The 19,018-nt window shown below is 52.3% G+C and overlaps 5 protein-coding genes across 5 annotated transcripts; 3 read left to right on the forward strand and 2 right to left on the reverse strand.

Moving 5' to 3' along the window:
* Positions 1–1,759: 1,759 nt before the first annotated feature.
* NECHADRAFT_60485 (uncharacterized protein) lies at positions 1,760–7,093 on the forward strand (the record flags this gene model as incomplete). Its single annotated transcript, XM_003051864.1, has 2 exons — positions 1,760–6,000; positions 6,050–7,093. The coding sequence occupies 2 exons, from the start codon at positions 1,760–1,762 to the stop codon at positions 6,882–6,884; spliced, it is 5,076 nt and encodes a 1,691-aa protein (XP_003051910.1). The 3' UTR covers positions 6,885–7,093.
* A 701-nt stretch (positions 7,094–7,794) lies between these two features.
* On the reverse strand, positions 7,795–10,360 carry NECHADRAFT_100257 (uncharacterized protein; the record flags this gene model as incomplete). Its single annotated transcript, XM_003052329.1, has 1 exon — positions 7,795–10,360. One exon carries the CDS (start codon positions 10,358–10,360, stop codon positions 7,862–7,864), a length of 2,499 nt encoding a protein of 832 aa, XP_003052375.1. The 3' UTR covers positions 7,795–7,861.
* A 2,987-nt stretch (positions 10,361–13,347) lies between these two features.
* NECHADRAFT_79475 (uncharacterized protein) lies at positions 13,348–14,252 on the forward strand (the record flags this gene model as incomplete). The annotated part of the gene is made up of 4 exons (XM_003051865.1): positions 13,348–13,365; positions 13,492–13,561; positions 13,617–13,961; positions 14,089–14,252. 4 exons carry the CDS (start codon positions 13,348–13,350, stop codon positions 14,250–14,252), a joined length of 597 nt encoding a protein of 198 aa, XP_003051911.1.
* A 969-nt stretch (positions 14,253–15,221) lies between these two features.
* On the forward strand, positions 15,222–15,976 carry NECHADRAFT_79476 (uncharacterized protein; the record flags this gene model as incomplete). Its single annotated transcript, XM_003051866.1, has 2 exons — positions 15,222–15,399; positions 15,453–15,976. 2 exons carry the CDS (start codon positions 15,222–15,224, stop codon positions 15,974–15,976), a joined length of 702 nt encoding a protein of 233 aa, XP_003051912.1.
* A 455-nt stretch (positions 15,977–16,431) lies between these two features.
* NECHADRAFT_1180 (uncharacterized protein) lies at positions 16,432–18,785 on the reverse strand (the record flags this gene model as incomplete). The annotated part of the gene is made up of 2 exons (XM_003052330.1): positions 16,432–17,121; positions 17,172–18,785. Coding segments are annotated over 2 exons (2,304 nt in total), but the record flags the coding sequence as incomplete, so codon positions are not given.
* Positions 18,786–19,018: the final 233 nt, after the last annotated feature.

The following is a 19,018-nucleotide window of genomic DNA, read 5'->3' on the forward strand; positions in this document are numbered from 1 at the left end:
GAAAAGTCTGCATGCTCCAAGCCCAATTGCCCTTGCCCGAATGTCGGATGAAAATTGATCATCTCGTCAGAGACCGAAGGAATTGAGTCAGAGAATGCAGCTTTTCAAGGCCATAATTAATGGCCATTGAAGGAGGCTGCATTGGAAGTGCATGAAGAGAAGAGTTGAAAATTCAGCCGCGAGGTTTTATCAAATTTCAGGTACGAGTGGGGCCATGATTCGGAAAAGGAGCTTCAATATTCCGAACCCATCGAGAGAACACGGAGGCTGGGAACAAGTGGAGGGGTTTTAATAACGTTTGATTTCTCTCGTGATGTTGGATCTCATTAAAGCATTGGGAACTGTAGAAGGGATGATCTGAGACCGATAAATTGCTTCATTGTCTTGTTTGTCTTCAGTGGCAAAGAGCTCTGCAAAACGATTTCCCAATTGGGCCCATGTCTAATGGAGAGCTCGCCGATGACTTGTCCAAAATCGTGTGATGGATTCTGTGCCGCAATATCCCTGCAAACACGAGTTTCGAGGGAGGATATTCTTGGAAATAATACAGATAACCCGTATCCTTCTCACGGGGCCGTATTTCGGATTGCAACGGACCTCAAGCTGGGAGTCGACGTTGGTTCGAATAAAGCCTCCCTAGAGGCCTCAAGGGGTTGCAACCTCTCAGGGACTTTAGTGGAGCTAGTGGAGGATGGAGGGGCACTACAAGGGAGTGAGTTGCTGGGCGGTCTCAGGAAGGTGCCGTCGGATGCCGTTCGCTCCTTCTCTGCTCACTGATCTGTCACCCAATGGAACCTTTGCAGGTACGAAGGGCGGCGGCTAATCCAGGCCAGCCCAACCAAGGCAGGGGCTCCCCGCCTTGGTCCAACGGCGGCGTGTTGGCCCTACTGGGCGCTCCTGCCGCCAAAACCAAACCAGAACCTGAAAAGCAATCCCGCTTGGCCTGGCCTAACCTCAAAGACTTGGTTGCCATACCTTACGTCACGAGACCTTTTGCTGGCTCCTCCAGCTTGTGAGCCGTGGTTATCCCTAATCCACAAACCTCAACTTCGAGAGGCTGCATCGCCAACCTGCCACCATGGCCGAACTCAATCCAGAGCTCCAAGAGAAGCTTGAGGAGCTGGACCGCGAGCTCGAGGTTCGTTGGCGCCCCCGGCACTTCCGCATCCACCACCATGATCCCCTCTACCTCATGCGCTACTCTACATCATGAGACGTGGCTAGAGTAGGAGATGCTTACATCACTTGCTTGGAATACTTGATAGAACTTGACTGACTTTGCGTACTTTATAGGAGGGAGATATTACACAGAAGGGGTGAGCTCCTCCATATGCACCCCGCGATCGCGTGTGCTGTGACCGCTAACCATGTCCTTAGCTACCAGAAGCGACGAACCCAACTATTCTCCAAGTTCCTTGGTTCTCCTCCACCTCAAGTCGCTGCTTTGAGCGACTCTCAACCTGGCCTCCGCATACACTCCCCTGACGACTCGGCGCATCCCTCGAGCGATGGCCACCGAGCTGCTGCTTTCGCCGCCCTGGGTAGCGGCAGCGGCCCCGTTCCCGACAGTCCAGATTCTCCCATGTATCGACCGTCATCAGCCTATGGAGCGCCTTCACGCGCTTCGAACCCCCCCGAGATACCTCCCGCCTCTCTCCTGCGACCAGGGGGCTCGATGGCTGGAGGCCCGACCGGCGCTCATCGAGACTCTCTCTTCTTCTCCCCCTCGCATACCGAACCCCAAACCCGAAGCGGGACCATGATGTCGGGCGACTATGCTTTTAGACCCGAACAGCAAGGCACATATGTCGATCCGCAACAGCAGCAATTCCAGCAACGGCAGCAGCAGTATCAACAGCAACAGCAACAGCAGCCTTATGATGGCAGAACGACGACACTACTCGACTCTCAAGGCTATTTTTCAGACTTTGCAGGGCAGCAGCACTATGAGCAGGGTCAAACAGTCGAGTACGGGGGACCTCAACAACGATATTCTTCGAGCGATGCCTTCTCTCCTACGGCCGCTATGGCCCCTCCGATGTTGACAGCGAACGATCTACCACCCCCGGAAGTCCTCGAGTACCAGCTGCCTTTAGAACCGCGAGAAGTGCCGTTCGCGATTCAAGACCCCCACGATGAATCCACCCCTATGTCCAAGTTTGACAACATCGCAGCTGTTCTGAGGCACAGGGGCCGGACGATAGCGAAAAAGCCAGCGTACTGGGTGCTGGACAGCAAAGGCAAGGAGATTGCTTCGATTACGTGGGACAAATTGGCGGCTAGAGCTGAAAAGGTGGCTCAAGTCATCCGAGACAAGAGCTCACTATACCGTGGTGATCGAGTTGCTCTGGTGTATCGAGATTCAGAAGTCATTGACTTTGCGATTGCGCTCTTGGGATGCTTTATCGCGGGTGTGGTGGCTGTCCCCATCAATGATTTGGAGGACTACCAACGTTTGAACACCATCCTTACATCGACACAAGCGCATCTTGCCCTGACTACCGACAACAACCTCAAGACCTTCCAGCGAGACATTACCACGCAAAAGTTGACCTGGCCAAAGGGTGTCGAATGGTGGAAGACGAATGATTTTGGCAGCTATCACCCTAAGAAGAAGGATGATATCCCTCCTTTGGTCGTGCCAGACCTGGCCTATATCGAGTTTTCGCGAGCGCCTACAGGAGATCTTAGAGGTGTCGTCCTGAGCCACCGAACAATCATGCATCAGATGGCCTGTTTGAGTGCCATCATTTCTACTATTCCCGGCAATGGACCTGGCGATACCTTCAACCCGTCGTTGAGAGACAAGAACGGCCGGCTGATTGGTGGTGGTGCCAGTAGTGAGATTCTGGTCTCCTATCTGGATCCTCGACAAGGAATTGGCATGATTCTCAGCGTTTTGCTTACCGTCTACGGCGGCCACACTACTGTTTGGTTTGACAACAAGGCCGTTGACGTTCCCGGCCTTTACGCCCACCTCCTTACTAAATACAAGTCGACCATCATGATTGCAGACTATCCGGGTCTGAAACGGGCCGCTTACAACTACCAAGAGCAGCCCATGGTGACTCGAAACTTCAAAAAGGGGATGGAGCCCAACTTTCAAATGATCAAGCTCTGCTTGATTGATACACTGACGGTGGACAGTGGGTTCCACGAAGTGCTAGCAGATCGCTGGTTGAGACCACTGAGGAACCCTCGGGCTCGTGAGGTTGTGGCACCGATGCTTTGTCTGCCGGAACACGGCGGCATGGTAGTTAGTGTTCGTGACTGGCTCGGAGGAGAAGAGCGTATGGGGTGCCCCTTGAAGCTCGATCTGGGTTCTGACACAGACTCAGAAGAGGGTGGAGAGAAGGAAGAGTCAGAAAAGCCAACACCCTCAAACGGCTTTGGAAGTCTTCTGAGTGGTGGTGGTACTACGACTACAGAAGAAGGGGCCAAGAATGAGCTTGGCGAGGTTCTGTTGGATCGTGAGGCGCTCAAGACAAATGAAGTTGTGGTTGTGGCCATTGGTGATGAAGCTCGCAAGAGAGCAGGCGACGACCCGGGATTGGTGCGGGTTGGTGCTTTTGGATATCCTATCCCGGATGCCACGCTCTCTGTGGTTGATCCAGAGTCGGGACTACTAGCGTCTCCTCACTCTGTGGGCGAGATCTGGGTTGACTCGCCCTCTTTGTCTGGCGGCTTCTGGGCGCAGCCCAAGAACACGGAGCTGATTTTCCACGCTCGCCCCTACAGATTCGATCCTGGCGATCCCACACCTCAGCCTGTCGAGCCCGAGTTTCTCAGAACCGGCTTGCTGGGTACTGTCATTGAAGGCAAACTGTTTGTCCTGGGCTTATACGAGGACCGCATTCGGCAAAAGGTCGAGTGGGTTGAGCATGGGCACGAAATAGCCGAATACCGGTATTTCTTTGTTCAGCACATTGTCGTGAGCATCGTCAAGAATGTTCCCAAGATTTACGACTGTTCAGCCTTTGACGTCTTTGTCAACGATGAACATCTCCCCGTCGTCGTCCTTGAGTCGGCGGCAGCTTCGACTGCGCCTTTGACATCTGGAGGGCCACCTCGACAGCCAGACACTGCGCTGCTGGAGTCGCTGGCTGAGAGATGTATGGAGGTTCTTGTGACGGAGCACCATCTCAGGGTGTACTGCGTTATGATCACAGCGCCAAACACGTTACCCAGAGTTGTCAAGAATGGACGGCGAGAAATCGGTAACATGCTCTGTCGCCGAGAGTTTGATCTCGGCAACCTTCCATGTGTGCACGTCAAGTTTGGCGTAGAGCATGCTGTGCTCAATCTGCCCATTGGCGTAGACCCAATGGGAGGCATCTGGTCGCCGCTGGCTTCAGACTCGCGTGCCGAGTTCTTGTTGCCAGCTGATAAGCAATACTCGGGTGTTGACCGACGAGAGGTTGTCATGGATGACCGGACATCAACTCCCCTGAACAACTTCTCATGCATTTCTGACCTCATTCAATGGCGGGTTGCCCGTCAACCAGAAGAACTTGCCTACTGTACGATCGACGGCAGGGGTCGCGAAGGAAAGGGAGTGACATGGAAGAAGTTTGACACCAAGGTGGCATCTGTTGCCATGTACCTGAAGAACAAGGTCAAGGTGCGGCCAGGCGACCACATGATTCTCATGTACACGCACTCGGAGGAATTCGTCTTTGCCGTTCACGCTTGCATATGTCTGGGCGCAATCGTCATCCCCATCGCGCCTCTCGATGAAGGTCGACTCAACGAAGACATTCCTGCTTTCCTGCATATCGTGGCCGACTACAAAGTCAAGGCTATGCTCGTAAACGCAGAGGTGGATCACTTGATCAAGATGAAGCCCGTGGCAAGCCATATCAAACAATCTGCCCAGGTTCTGAAGATCTCGATGCCCAGCGTCTACAACACCACCAAGCCGCCAAAGCAGAGCAATGGCTTGAGAGAGTTGAGACTCACGATAGACCCCGCCTGGATTCGGCCTGGATATCCAGTTATTGTGTGGACGTACTGGACGCCAGACCAACGACGCATTGCGGTTCAACTTGGACACGACACCGTCATGGGCATGTGTAAGGTCCAGAAGGAAACCTGCCAAATGACAAGCACGAGACCAGTCCTTGGATGTGTCCGAAGCACAACTGGACTAGGATTCATCCACACATGTCTCATGGGCATCTACATTGGCACACCGACTTATCTTCTGTCACCTATCGAGTTCGCTACCAACCCAATGTCCCTCTTTGTTACTCTGTCGAGGTACAAGATCAAGGATACGTACGCGACACCGCAGATGCTTGACCATGCCATGAACTCCATGCATGCCAAGGGATTCACTCTGCATGAGCTCAAGAACATGATGATCACATCTGAGAGTAGACCAAGAGTTGATGTGTTCCAGAAGGTCAGGCTTCACTTTGCTGGGGCTGGATTGGACCCAACCGCCATCAACACTGTTTACTCGCATGTCCTCAACCCTATGATTGCATCAAGGTCATACATGTGCATCGAACCGATCGAGCTCTGGCTCGACACACAGGCTCTACGACGTGGTTTGGTTATTCCTGTTGACCCAGAGGCGGACCCCCAGTCCTTGTTGGTGCAAGACAGCGGAATGGTTCCCGTCTCGACTCAGATTGCCATCATCAATCCTGAAAGCCGACTGCACTGTCTTGACGGCGAGTATGGCGAGATCTGGGTCGACTCTGAGGCTTGCGTCAAGTCATTCTATGGTTCCAAGGACGCCTTTGATGCCGAGCGGTTTGACGGACGAGCTGTTGATGGAGATCCGAGCATCCAGTATATTCGGACAGGAGATTTGGGTTTCCTTCATAACGTTAGTCGACCGATTGGTCCCAACGGAGCCCTCGTGGAAATGCAGGTGCTGTTTGTTCTCGGCAACATTGGAGAGACATTCGAGATCAACGGATTGAGCCACTTCCCGATGGATATCGAAAACTCTGTGGAGAAGTGTCACAGAAATATTGTGACCAATGGCTGGTAAGTCCGACTCCCTCATACACAATTGATTGTACTAATAAAGATATAGTGCCGTCTTCCAAGCTGGTGGCTTGATTGTGGTTCTCGTCGAGGTCAGCCGCAAGCCCTACTTGGCGTCTCTCGTCCCAGTCATTGTCAACGCTATCCTCAATGAACACCAGATCATTGTCGATATCGTAGCTTTCGTCAACAAGGGAGACTTCCCCAAGTCGCGTCTCGGAGAGAAGCAGCGTGGCAAGATCTTGGGCGGCTGGGTCAGTCGAAAGCTTCGTACCCTGGCTCAATTCTCCATCCGTGATATGGACGCCCCTGAAGCTGGAGGTGTTGTCGACGGGATGGACCAGGCCAGAGTATCCATGGTCAGTGTCCGAAGCGGAGGAAACCCTGCCCCCGGCTCTACCAGTCTGAGGAATGTCGAGCAGGCTCCGCAGATCCCCGAACAGGAGGAATTTGAGCACCCACCTCCTCGTCAGTCATATGTTCCTTCACAGAGCAACATTACAGAGACGTCAGATGACCATGGAACACCAACTACCTACAAGGACACGCACGTATACCCTGAGGTGGTACCGCAAGCCCCCGTGTCTCAACCCCCAGCTCAGCTCAGCCTTTCTCCCCAGGCAGAACAAGCCTTTGACGCGCCTGATTTCTCACACTATGGTGCCATTGAACCTGAGCAAGGTCCTCTACCAGCGCCAGGAACAAAGCCTGAAGTGCCACCTGGGGTAGGTCAAGCGCCACCCCAGATCCGACTACCAGGTGTAGATGGGCGAGAAGATGTCAACTTTTGGGGACAACCAAACAGGGACTCTAACGATGAGGCGGACTGGACGGCGGATGCCATCATGCACATGAACCTTGCGGGGGGTATGAACCCCCGATGAATATAACGGCTATGGAATGACGGTAGGGGCATGCCAAGATGGCGGAGTTGGGGTTGGGAACATCTAGACGTGTACATGCCGGGTCCATCTGTATTTTGATAGCTTGAGACGTGTTGGATGTGATGGAGCACGGCTGCTACATGTCTAGTTGCATTGTTTTGAAGACTATTTCTCCTTTTTGAGGTGTAAGACGAAAAGAATTATGAGCTGTGTTACTACCGACATTTCCCATGTAATAACAATGAAGGATGAAGCAATGAAGAATTTGAATACGTCTGGATAGGGAAGGGGCAAGAACCGCTATAATTCGGAGCTGAGACATCCGCACCTGCCATGTACACTCATCAACCAAAACACCAAGAAAAACATCACGAACAATAGGCACAATGAAAACCAGCAAAAGATGGCAAAAACAGCAAAAAGAACACCGATCGACGTGGGCCTGATTCGAACAGACGCCTCCGAAGAGAATAGATTTCTAGTCTATCGCATTAGACCACTCTGCCACCACGCCGTGTGATTGGATGATGAAGCAGTGAGATATTTCAGTCTGTGAATGCTCGCGTGGAGAAGGCGTCGATAGTTGATCATGGAGTCATAGATACAACTCTCAACGACAGAATAACGCCGTAAAACACCGAGAGACAACCCTTGGGTGGTGGTACTTTTCCACTTCCAATATCAGATGAATGTCCTGTCCTTACCCTCATCTTCCTTGTCTTCTCGCTCCGTGGACAACAAGCGCGCCAATATCTTTAGACCCTGACATTATATCAACGATAGCCAAGGAGCCAAGGTCCAGAATCTCTTCAAAGAGAGCAAGGTGGCGGGCAAGCTCAACTGGTCACCTTCAACAACCTCCGAATGCCAGAGGCAACAATCAAGCTTCAATGGGAAAGACACTGCAGTCTTGCATCTTGAAACATTCAAGTGGCCTCTCGGATTGTACGTGTTTATTAGGAGAATTCCTTTCGTCACTACCTCTTCCTTCTCTTTCTTTCCATATCACCGAGGGCTTGCTTCACGATGCCCTCGGCCTCGGCGATGACGTCGTTGCCACGCCGCCAAGTGTACAAAGCCACCCCTAACCCGTCTAACTGTTCGTGTGCCCTCGCCAATCTCCTCCTCCATAACTCTAGTTTCTTGTTGACCGCCTGAGGTCCCAAGGTGGGAGAGCCTCCAGTCGGGGTGTTGCCGTCAGACCGGCTGCCGGATCTGGCAGTGCCAAAGGACGGTGGTCCGTTTGTCGGTGGGGGTAGAGGTTCCCAATCTACATCCAAGTTTGTTGTAGTCTGGGTACGGCGAGGCGGAGGACGAGGACTCGGCTCCGCGATGTTAGAGGGGGTAGCACGCCGTCTTGGGGGAGGTGGAGGGGGGCGATCAGCATCGTACGCGGCAGTTCTATTGCGTTGTGCCGGGATCTTAAAGCCGCCACTGTTGCTGCTGCCCATACTCTGCTGGGAAGAGTTCTGGATCTGCGACAGCGGGTGTGGTGCCGTGGGCTCTCTGACTTGCACAATGGGCTTCCTAGGCGGAGGAGGTGGGGGTTGCTCGTCAGAGTTCTGTCGAGAGAGCCCGATTCCAGCAACCCCCTTGTTCAACTCAGTGATAGACTTGGCGCTTCTAAGGGCCGCAGGCTTGGCTGGTCTAGGTGGTGGAGGCTTACGTCCACTGAGAAGATCGCCTGTGCTGGCCGTCTTGGGGACGCTCGAGTTCCGAATCTGAGCGAGAGCGGCAGAGCGGTCGACATTTGTCTCTCCAGGCTCATCAGAAAAGTCGATGAGGGTTCCCATGGTTGGACCCGCGGATGGCCTCCTTTCTCGGAATGCACCTGGTACTAGGTTCTGAGATGAAGCATTTCGCGAACCATCGTATGCGCTTGGAGTCCTTGATCGATTAGGGTCGAAGCCAGACTCAAAGAAGGGTGTTTCTTCCGGTGTCGTCACATCTCGGATGAAGACTGCGAGAATACGGCCAGGGTTATTCAGAGCAAGTTCTGTGTAAACCTCCAAATCGGCTTCTCCACTATCACCCACAAGGATGAAGCTTCTCTCAGGAAAGTCCCTGAGCAGCCGAGTTAGGGTTGATCTCTTTCGTTCAGCTACTGGCTCAAAAATGCCCTGTAGCATGCCGCTGTATTGCTTCAAGTGAAGGGATCCTGGTGGTAGCCCGTGGAGCTTGAAGAAGCTGGCTAGGACTGGGAAGAGCTGCCATGGACTGTTTGAGCAGTAATGAATGCTGACGCCAAGTTGGTACATGCGATTGTACCATTCTCTCACTCCCTCAACCGAAAGCTCGGACAAGTCGCGAACGAAAGTGTTGCGGAAGATCTCCTTGGCACCTCCTGAGATGTTGGATTTCTTGACAGTGTCATCAATGTCACTGATGAGACTGACTCCATAAGGCTCAATGAGCTTGATCTCCTGGGTTGCCGATAGGTCCTCACTGGCTAGGACCCGAACATGTGTCGGTAAAAAGTCTAGTGCAGCGCGAATGATGAAATGACCTGCATCGTTGGTCATGACAGTTCTTGACTGAGACTTGGTGTCGTTGTAGAAGAACAGAGTGATGGGGAGAGCAACAGAAGGGTTCGTCATGAAGGGCGCTATTCGAGCCATGAGATTTGCATTGGCGAGTACCAGATCTGCTTCACTCATCTCAGTCGTGGATGTCGAGAAAGTCCTGGCTGGCATCGTTGGGCTTGAAGGAGCCGAGTCTGGAGACTGGTTGCCACTCTTTGATCGAGGAAAGTAGAAACTGTCCGTCTCTGGGTCGCTGTTCTCTTGGGGTCTCTCACTGTAGCCTCCACGATAGGCCACCCGCTTCTCTTGCTGTCCTAGTCGTTCAATGCGCCGCGCTTCATGCTCAATCTTTTCCCGCTCCCGTTGCTCCTCATGCATCTGATGAGTTCGGGTAGGTCCGGTGTTGAGATTGTAAGGCTGGTCGGCTCTCGGAGCTGGTATACCGCTGAGTTGCCGTGCCAGGCCAATCAATATTCGATTCCTCCGTGTCATTGGCCCCGTATGAGGAGAGTAGATCCAACCTCGGACATCGACGTCGACAATGGCATTCTCATCCTCGTTCCTCTCCCATTCTTGCCTCCAGAAGTTCTCATCTCTGATACTTCCATGAGCAGCTTCTGATTCATGCATTGCTGTCTCGCCCCAGTCTCTCTTTGTATGTCGTTTCGCGTATGAAGGGAACAGGACCATCTGATCGTCGCCCTGAACTGTAATGGCGACATCAGGGAAGGCGCCTGGAATGTGTATCCGGCCGTGGTTCTCATATGCCCCGTCCATGCCTCGCGCCCTAGTCTGGGCGTATGATTCCTTGATCTCAGTGACCGCTGCCTGGCCGCTCCTGTACAAATTGCCCGCCATGGCAGCCAGTCGTTTCCTTCGGTATCCTCTCTCCCGATCAGGGCTGGTGGCCCGGTCCGAGCCGTAGCCCGTCATACTCCCTCCGATAGGCGGCATTCTGCGTGCCACGAGACCCTTGTGCCGGGTCCTAGCATGCTTGACGGGCCGATGTGCTTGCTGACCCAGCCACAGACGTCTACCCTGCCTTGCGACGATGTCTACGATTCGAGATTTGTCGGCGCGCCGACGCTGGCGCTCAACTATATAACGGTAGACCCGTGATTGAAAGTTGTGTTTCAGGTAGGGAAGAGTATTGAGGTGGAAGTTGAGTAATCGCTCGCGATATCGCTCTCGGACGGCACGTGGGAATAGGAAGCGCAGGAGGCTCTGCTTGTGGCGCGGATGAGGGCGATAGGGGCCGAAGAACCTGAATGGAGCCACCTTGTCGACTGGTCCTCCCGAGATGGGGAATCCGATTTATAGGCGAGGATGTGCGTCTCTGGACGGCGAGCTCACGATGACGGTCCGGCTGACGGTTGGAGAAGACGAGCTTGGTGGATGCGACGGGCGACGGGCTCGTCGCAGGCGGGCGCGTCTTCTGACGGGGGCGTTTTCAGCCTGACACGATGGTCAACCGAGATGACTGGTGCACATGATTCGAGTCTGCTCGGTGGGTTTTGGAGGGTTTGAAAGTAGCAATGTTAGACTAAGCATGATGGTGAGGCTCGTGACCTCTAGCTGCCTGGAATGCCAACCGAGGCGACATCTAGAGCCTTACGTCATCAGCCCGCAACTAACAAGCCTCAGCAAATTCTCCGCTAAGGGTAAGGCACAATAATAGTAATAAGTATATCTAAAAAATAAACATTTATTATTCTTATTTCCTGTTCTATATAGATTTTATATAAAGTCGTGCATAATATTAGAGAGTGATTATATTTCTATTGCCGTTGTACCTGTGTTTCATTTGTTTCTTCAACCCCGTGCGGGCAGCTAACCTGTATCTGCACATGACAAGAGGTTTCAACATCTTACATCCTCTTCAATTGGCCACGCTCACGTACATCACATCTAATAGGCCACATAGTCTCCTTCGTATTGCGGACTGTGTGCTTCTTGTCTCATTACAGTATGGCCCCCGTGCGCGTTTCTTGCCGTGCTATCCAGGAACATTGATAGGAAATGGATATTCTCAGGGACAAATGTAGAGCAACTGTGAGAATCAGACACAACTCTCATTGGTCCCCACCGAAACGTGGCGAAACTGTTGTTCTTACTTGTCTCTTGTTCCTTCTTGGCGATCATCTCCAAGTTGCTTGCCAAATGATCAAGTGAATGACCCTGGGACGTGGTCCTATGCCTTTCCCTGGCACTCCGAGCTCGGGCTCATCTCGCGGGTTTCCAGACTTTTCGGTTTATGTATGTGCACCAGTAGACTCCGAGTGTCCCTTCCGGCAGGACTTTCCGCGTGGGGAAAAAAGGGATCAAGTAGATGCCAGCGCTTCGCTCAACGCTTCATGGATGCAGGTGAAGAAATAAATAAGACACTAAAGGCGAATCGCAAAATCCAGGCCAACTCCTCTTAAAGACCTCTCAACCTTACACAATTATTCATGAAGGTAATAAAGACAACTATATTTCAACACAGAAAAGGAAATGCTCTCAAACTTGCTCTTCTCTTTCTTAGTTTTGTTCCATCTTTATGGTCCACCTTGGGAGCGCACATGCATTTAATGACCAGAACGCGCTCCGGAGTAGCTGCCCGGGCGATATGTGGAGGAAGAGGACCAAGATTAATATCAAAATCTCTGAATGAAGTCACTTATAACAGTACTAGGCTCCCTGAGTTTACAGGCACCTTCTCACTCTTTCTTCATCTTACCCCTGAATACGATGTGGCCAGGGGCTCAATGCCAGAACTCCATCTTGAAGGCCAATGAATGGAATTGCGAGAGTTGAAGAACCGTGGCCTTGTGGAAAACATGTGTTTACTTTGGCCAGTGCAAGACTGGAGTGGTCAATCGAAGTCGATGGAAACACGAGGCGCCTGGGCCGTAGGATCCCAGTCAATAATGATGTTATTCCTAGGGAAAGGCCAACTGCCTCACGCTGCAATGAAAAATTCTGCATCTAGACTCTGTTTCCATGACGGGTAGGTGACGACTAGGAGGGATCAGGAGAGGTGTCTGCCGGTCGACAAGCGACTACGGCGAGACACCTGGATCCGCTCCCATTAATTCTGACGGTTAAACGCGCCAAGTGCGTCTGGCCTTTGCAAGCAGCATTAAATTTCGGGATCCAAGATAACTGGAAGTGAACTGACCGTCAGCTTGTCCTGCTGCCGAGCGTCAGGAAGGCGAGGGGTGCCTGCGGGTGGGATCTTGAGGCATCACGGGCTCTGGGTGCGGCCCCAAAGCCGCTTTGGGGATGCCACTTGTCGCTATAACGAGTATAATGAGTCAAACGTGTCAAAAGATAGCAGAGGAATGTTCTGTGCGGCTGAAGGAGGTAGTCCTGGACAGGAGGGATGTTTAGAAATAGAGGAAATAGGCTAAATGGACAAACAGAAGCTCAATTGAGGAGAGTGTCGTGGAGATTGGTGTTGTTGCAGAACTTCAGGTAGGTCTCAGAGGTGAGTTGTTGCCGCTCCATTACCGATTCAGATGGCCGGTTGGATCATTTCTTGTAATAAACAGCAGATTAAGTAACAGTAAATACGTGAATGTGCAAAAGGAGTTTACTATAAGAAGCCCTTGGTTGAGAAGTGAGGCAATTAACTTGTGAGACACACTTCATGCTATTCAATTCACAACGTCTTGTATGCTTCCTAGTATAGGCCTTTATTTCATACGTGATCAATGTGCTAGATAAATACACAAGAATAAATTGTGAAGCATGTCCGGAACTGCCCTGAATTGGTGTACCAGCGATGGAATGAGGTGCTATGCATACCTCACTCACGATCGAAAACGGATGAGTACAGTACTGCCTAGGTAGATTCTCACAAGAGCCTGTCCGACATCGCTCAAAACTATGGAGTCCACCGTATACTTGTCCGCCATGCGAGAACTTGATAGAGGTGGTGAGAGGAGGAGGAATACACGATGGCCCTGCCCTGTCTGGTAGGACTTTGAGACTGTAACCTTGATTTCGATAATTGTAAGCATTGAAAAGCAATCATGGCCATTTGGTTCCGAGAACTACGTCTTGGCAATGCAAGATAACGGGCTTGAACCAACTGTTTGTAGAAGCATCACGGGAGCTCAGCCGTGCCGTGTCCACGACACTCTTGGCTGATGCCCTCGACACTGGGTTCGAGTAAGTACTTGTTCCGGTATTCGATACTTGAACACAACCTAACCACGATGCTGAGGTCAAGAACGACGATCATGCACCCCGTGTGTTGCTTGTCTTATTGACAACCCATCGGATGCGTTCCTCACCACTCCCTCACCATCACGCCTCCTTTCCCTCACCATCACGCCTCCTTTCCCGTCTGTCTCTCAACGCCGCCTCATCTATCCCGTCTCTGTCAAAGACAATCAAAGATGCATATTCGCCTACAATTTCCTCTTTCTAAATCGCTCACACCATCTGCTCAATGTCGGCTTCTTCCGCGAAGAGCCCACTCAAACCCCAACCTGCAAACATCTCTTGGCCCTTTCGTCACACCTCCCTGGTTGGAAGCGCTCCACCTGCGTGTTTGCCTTGGCATGTCGTCGGTGGATGCTGACAGCTGCTTGGTGGAACTGCCATCTCGATGCAAGGAGAGCTGAGGTTTCCGCCACTTCCAGACCTGTCATTGTCTGTGATGCCAGACTGACGAAGATATTGATAATCCACAGCTTCTACGGGCTTCCCCGACACTGCCCACACGTCTTGGATCTCGGATGTCTTTGATGTCCCAAACCCCGAGACATTGAGACTCTCTTTCGTCAAGGTGGTGATCCTCCGGCTGCCAAGCAAGTCACCACATGGTACAACAAAGTCACCGCCGGATAGTCTTTGAAGTACACAAGGATGAAGTCGAAACAAGCAACCAAAACACAGTTTGATCTTCACATTCCTTGCCCATCTTGAAAAAAAATGTCAAGGTGGAGTGGCAACCTTGAATGCATCGTGATGGTGGAGTGGACTGGGCTTGATGCGTTCAGCTCGGCGCTTAAATGGAAACAAGGCTCTGAACAAGGGGCATAACAGTCAAACGCTTGGAACTGACAAGAAAGCATATTAGTCTGTAAGCTTGTAAAATAGTTTGTGCTAGTAACTGCATAACCGCAAGACTAAAAGGCTAAGGGATACAAGCTTCCACGCCACGGTTCCTTCGTTCAAGAACCTCAAAGCAGCCGGAGAAAAAAAGAAGGTCTCAAACACACGTCAAACTGATCAAAACTTTAGTAGTGACAACGACGTTGGCACACCAGCTCTATTAGGAATACAAGTCTCACCACGGACGAAAGAGGCTTGCGACCCGCGTTTCTAGACCCGTATAGTCTCCTGTAAGTAGCTGAATACGAATCTACCTGCGTACCTTGACCAAACGGTAGAGAACTAGGGGTGCAAGTTGACAAAGACTATCCCGGCGCGGGCCGGCGGGAACGGCGTGTGCCGAACCACGTCGAGTTTAGCTCTCGGAGGAAAGAGAGAAAAACGTCGAGAGGGGATGGTGGGAACTATGACACACCAATCAAGAACTTTACAGTGATGGAGATCTGGAATGACGTTCTGAAATGTGACGAGTCTAGATCGAGAGAATGTCTCAGATTCACGGAATGCACATGGTGGCTTGCCGAGATCCTCCTCCTCCGGCATCCGGACATGAGAGGCATCAGATATGGAAAGACTACGATGAACCGATCGAGTTGCTTATCATCAGTTCCTCAGATGAGTATATAATCCACCTAATCGCCCAGCAATAGCAATGGATCAGATCATCATTCAACAAACACCCCTGAAAACCACATCACCAACTTAAACAATGAAGTTCCTCAGCCTCCTCACCCTTGCGTCGTTCGCCTTGGCGGTTCCGGCACCGGCCTCGGAGCCAGAGCCTGTTCCTGAGCTTGTCCCCCGGCAGCAGCAGACTGCCGTGGGTGTCATTGTCAGCCAAGTCGGTACCCTCCAGACTGCTGTCCAAGCCAACGTGGATGCTATCAGTAAGGAGAAACTCCACAGTTGAACGGAAGCAAAGGCTAACATGAGGCTATAGCTACGGCCGTCGCCCAAATTCAGGGAGCTGTTGACGCTCAAGTCATTGTCCAGCTCCAAGCCGTCATCCAGGCCAACCTTGAGGCAATCGTCCAAGCCGTCGCAACAGCTACGGCCGCCATCGTTGCTGTCACCACCGGCGCGGTGGGAGGTGTCGCAGGTGCCATCATCGGCCTCACTCAGCAGCAAGTCGCCCAACTCGTCCTGGCAATTAACGCATCTATCGAGATCATCACCCAGATCAGCGTCACCGTCACCCTCCTCGTCACTGACCTCACCCCGGACATCCGCGCCTTCTTCGCTGCTGAGATTCAGGCCGTCAGAGATGTCCTGAACCCCTTCATCCGCCCCATTGCTCTTCTTGCTGCTGCTATCCTGAGGGCCTCGGTCACTCTTGGTGTGACCGTCACGGACTTGAGGGCTGCTCTCATTGCCCTGCTTCAAATCCAGCTTGGTCTTATCGCTGGCATTGGCGTCCCTACTGACCCAAGCCTCCCAGTCGTGTCTGCCATTGCCGCTCTGTAAAGACGCATGCCATGGTTTGGCATGTACGGAAACACTCCTACTGCAACACCGAAACTTCTGGAGCTGGGGCACATTCACGCGTCATGTGTGAGTGATGGAGGCTCGGTGCTGAATGGAACTTCTCTTCTGCAATCTCTATAGGCTTGGATCGATTATCAGATCGTTACTGGAGATTGTGTTCAACACACTACCGTGGTTACACGAGAGCTCTGGCTCTTCAGGACTTGACCGGAACTGGGGTTCAACAGAGGAATAAACACACCCGTTTGTTGATAATACATGTAATTATAAGAGTAATTACCTTGATTTACTTGACCGGTATGACATGTGTCTTGCTATGAGTTTCATTAAAATCTACCTGTACATCGCTGACAATGACTCCCCTTACTTCACCTCCTCTTACCACCAGCCTTGCCCTTGGCTTTGCTAGGGGCGCTCTTCTTGTCTCCGCCCTTTCCCTTTGCCTTTGACTTTGCTTTTTGATCCTTGTGCCTTGCCTTCATCTCAGCTTCAGAAGACTTGCCCTTCCTCCACTCTGAGCCTTCGGCGCGCATCTGCTTGGCGTCGAGTCGCTTTTTGTCCTTGTTGCTCAACTTGCCCGCCTTCTTCTTCAGGCCTTCCCGCATGCCGTTTAGTTCCTCGCGACCGGCCAGCTTCGACTTCTTCTTGTCATGTTCCGTTTCGAACCATGTTCGCTTGGGTCGGGACTTGATGTCGGCCTCATGCTCAATTAGGTTCTCACCCTTCCTCACCTGCATCTCGACATGGGCGAGGTGCTTCTCCTCCTTCTCTTCCTGCATGATCTCATCGATTTCGTCGTCCATCTCGTCGATCTCGTTCTGGAACTTGTCGGCTTCCGAGGCATCGATGGCTCGGCTGACAACCTTGGCACCCTGGGCCTTGGCAGCCTTGACGGCGGCCTTGACGACCTTGCGATCGGGCTCGGCGGCCAGAGTAATGGCGGTACCCTTGCGACCAGCTCGGGCAGTACGACCAACTCTGTGGACGTAGATCTCGAGTGACTGAGGGGCTTCGTAGTTGATGACGGTGTCGACACCCTTGATATCCAGACCACGAGAAGCAAGATCGGTAGCCAGCAGATATGACACCTTGCCATCTCGGAACTCTTCCACACTTGAGATACGCTGTGCATACTGTTAGTACCGGGAATTATTACACTCGAGATGTTACTAACCTGAGTTTGGTTCATGCTACCGTGAAGCTCGGCACATGACAAACCAAGAAGACCAAAGATGATGCGGGCTCGGTGAGCCTCCTTCTTTTGTCGAAAGAAGATAATGACTCGTTCCCTGTAAAGTGTCTTGCAGATGTATGCCAGGTAACCCATTCGCTTCTCCTCTCGGCCAGGCCGTAGACGAACAAACTCCTGCACCAAGGTACCGACAGTCTTCTTCTGCGAGTCTACCATGACTCTGGCTGGTTTGTTCATTCCCACACGGATCAGTCGGTCGACAGTGGATGTCATGGTGGCTGAGAAAAGCATTGTCTGGCGGGACTTGGGGAGTGTTGTGAGAATTTCGTTCAGTTCGTCCGCGAAACCGTCCTCAAGCATACGATCAGCTTCATCGAGGATTAAAATCTCAACTGTGTCGACATTGAAGCTGGCCGAGTTTCGCATATGATCAATGAAACGACCTGGTGTCGCGATGATGACATCTGGTCGCAATCGCAGCTCTGCTTCCTGAACCTTGAGACTCAGACCACCAACGGCAAGGGTGAACTTGATATCGGTGTAGGCAGCGAGCTTGGTAGCAACAGCGTGACACTGGATAGCCAATTCACGAGTGGGTGTGAGGACGACAACTCGGGTCGTGGGGATCTTCTTTGGTCGGTACAGCAGACGCTCAAGAATGGGCACGATGAAAGCACCAGTCTTTCCGGAACCAGTGACAGCACCACCGACGAGATCCTTGCCCATGAGAGCGATAGGGATGGACTTGGACTGAATAGGGGTGGGCTTTGTGAAACCAACGGAAGCAAGACCACGAAGAATAGGGCGAGACAGAGACATGGCCTGGAATGACGACATATCCGACTTCTTGCCAGGCTTGGCCGGCTCCTCAGGGGCAAAGAAGGCTTTGCGCTTTTCCTCTTCCTCGGCATCTTCCTCATCGTCGCTTTGGTCTGAGACGTCGTCGTCAGGGTGGCCAACAGGTGTAGCTACAGAGTCGTTGTCTGAAGCTGCCTCGTCATCGTCATCGTCTTCGGCCTCGTTCTCAGACTTGTCCTCGTCACCGTCCTCCTCGTCCCCAGATTCCTCGGCGTCTGAAGCAACGTTCATACCAAATGCGTCGTCGGCGAGAACCTCGTCGTCGTCATCGTCGAGGTCAACCTCCATTTCATTGGCGTCCACCTCAGCTTCGTCGGCTTCCTCCTCAGCATCCTTGTCGGCGGACTTTCCAAGCTTCTTTTCCCTCCGTCGTCGGATAATCTCGTCAAGGTCGACGCCCTTCTTGTCGGCGTTCATGCCCTTCTTCGCGCCATCAAAACCCCATCCCTCGAATTCCTCGACACCAACGTCCTCGGCGTCCTCGCCGCCGAATTCAAAGTCAGAGTCCATGGCTCCATCGTCGTCGTCTTTTTGGCCCCAGATGCCCTCGGCGACCTCCTCTTCGTCATCCTCGGGGGTGGCATCGCGTTTCGACTTCTTGGAGCCCTTGGAGGTCTTGGCCTTCTTCTTGGGAGGCTGGGCAGAGATTTCCTCCTCCTCGACCGGGAGATCGTCGTCGTCGTCAATGGTGTGGATAAAGTCGTCTTCAATTGGCTTTCGCTTCTGTGAGGGCGCCATCTTGAATGAATTGAGAGACACTCGTGCCGTGTCTATGGAATGAAAAGTGAAGTTGATGGATAGTGGGGCTTCCTTCCTCCAGCACAAATCTCGAACTTTTTTTCTGCCGCTTTTGAAAATTTTGGCGGTGAGAGCGTCACGTCCACGAGCACGAGCACGAGCCAGAACGTGGATGCGGTCAGCGAGGTGCCACGTGACCTCACTGCAAGAGCCCAAGGGGTTTGGAGCTGCCA

This window comes from Fusarium vanettenii, assembly GCF_000151355.1.
Source record: "Fusarium vanettenii 77-13-4 chromosome 4 genomic scaffold NECHAsca_3_chr4_2_0, whole genome shotgun sequence".
In the NCBI taxonomy this organism is placed as follows: Eukaryota; Fungi; Ascomycota; class Sordariomycetes; order Hypocreales; family Nectriaceae; genus Fusarium; species Fusarium vanettenii.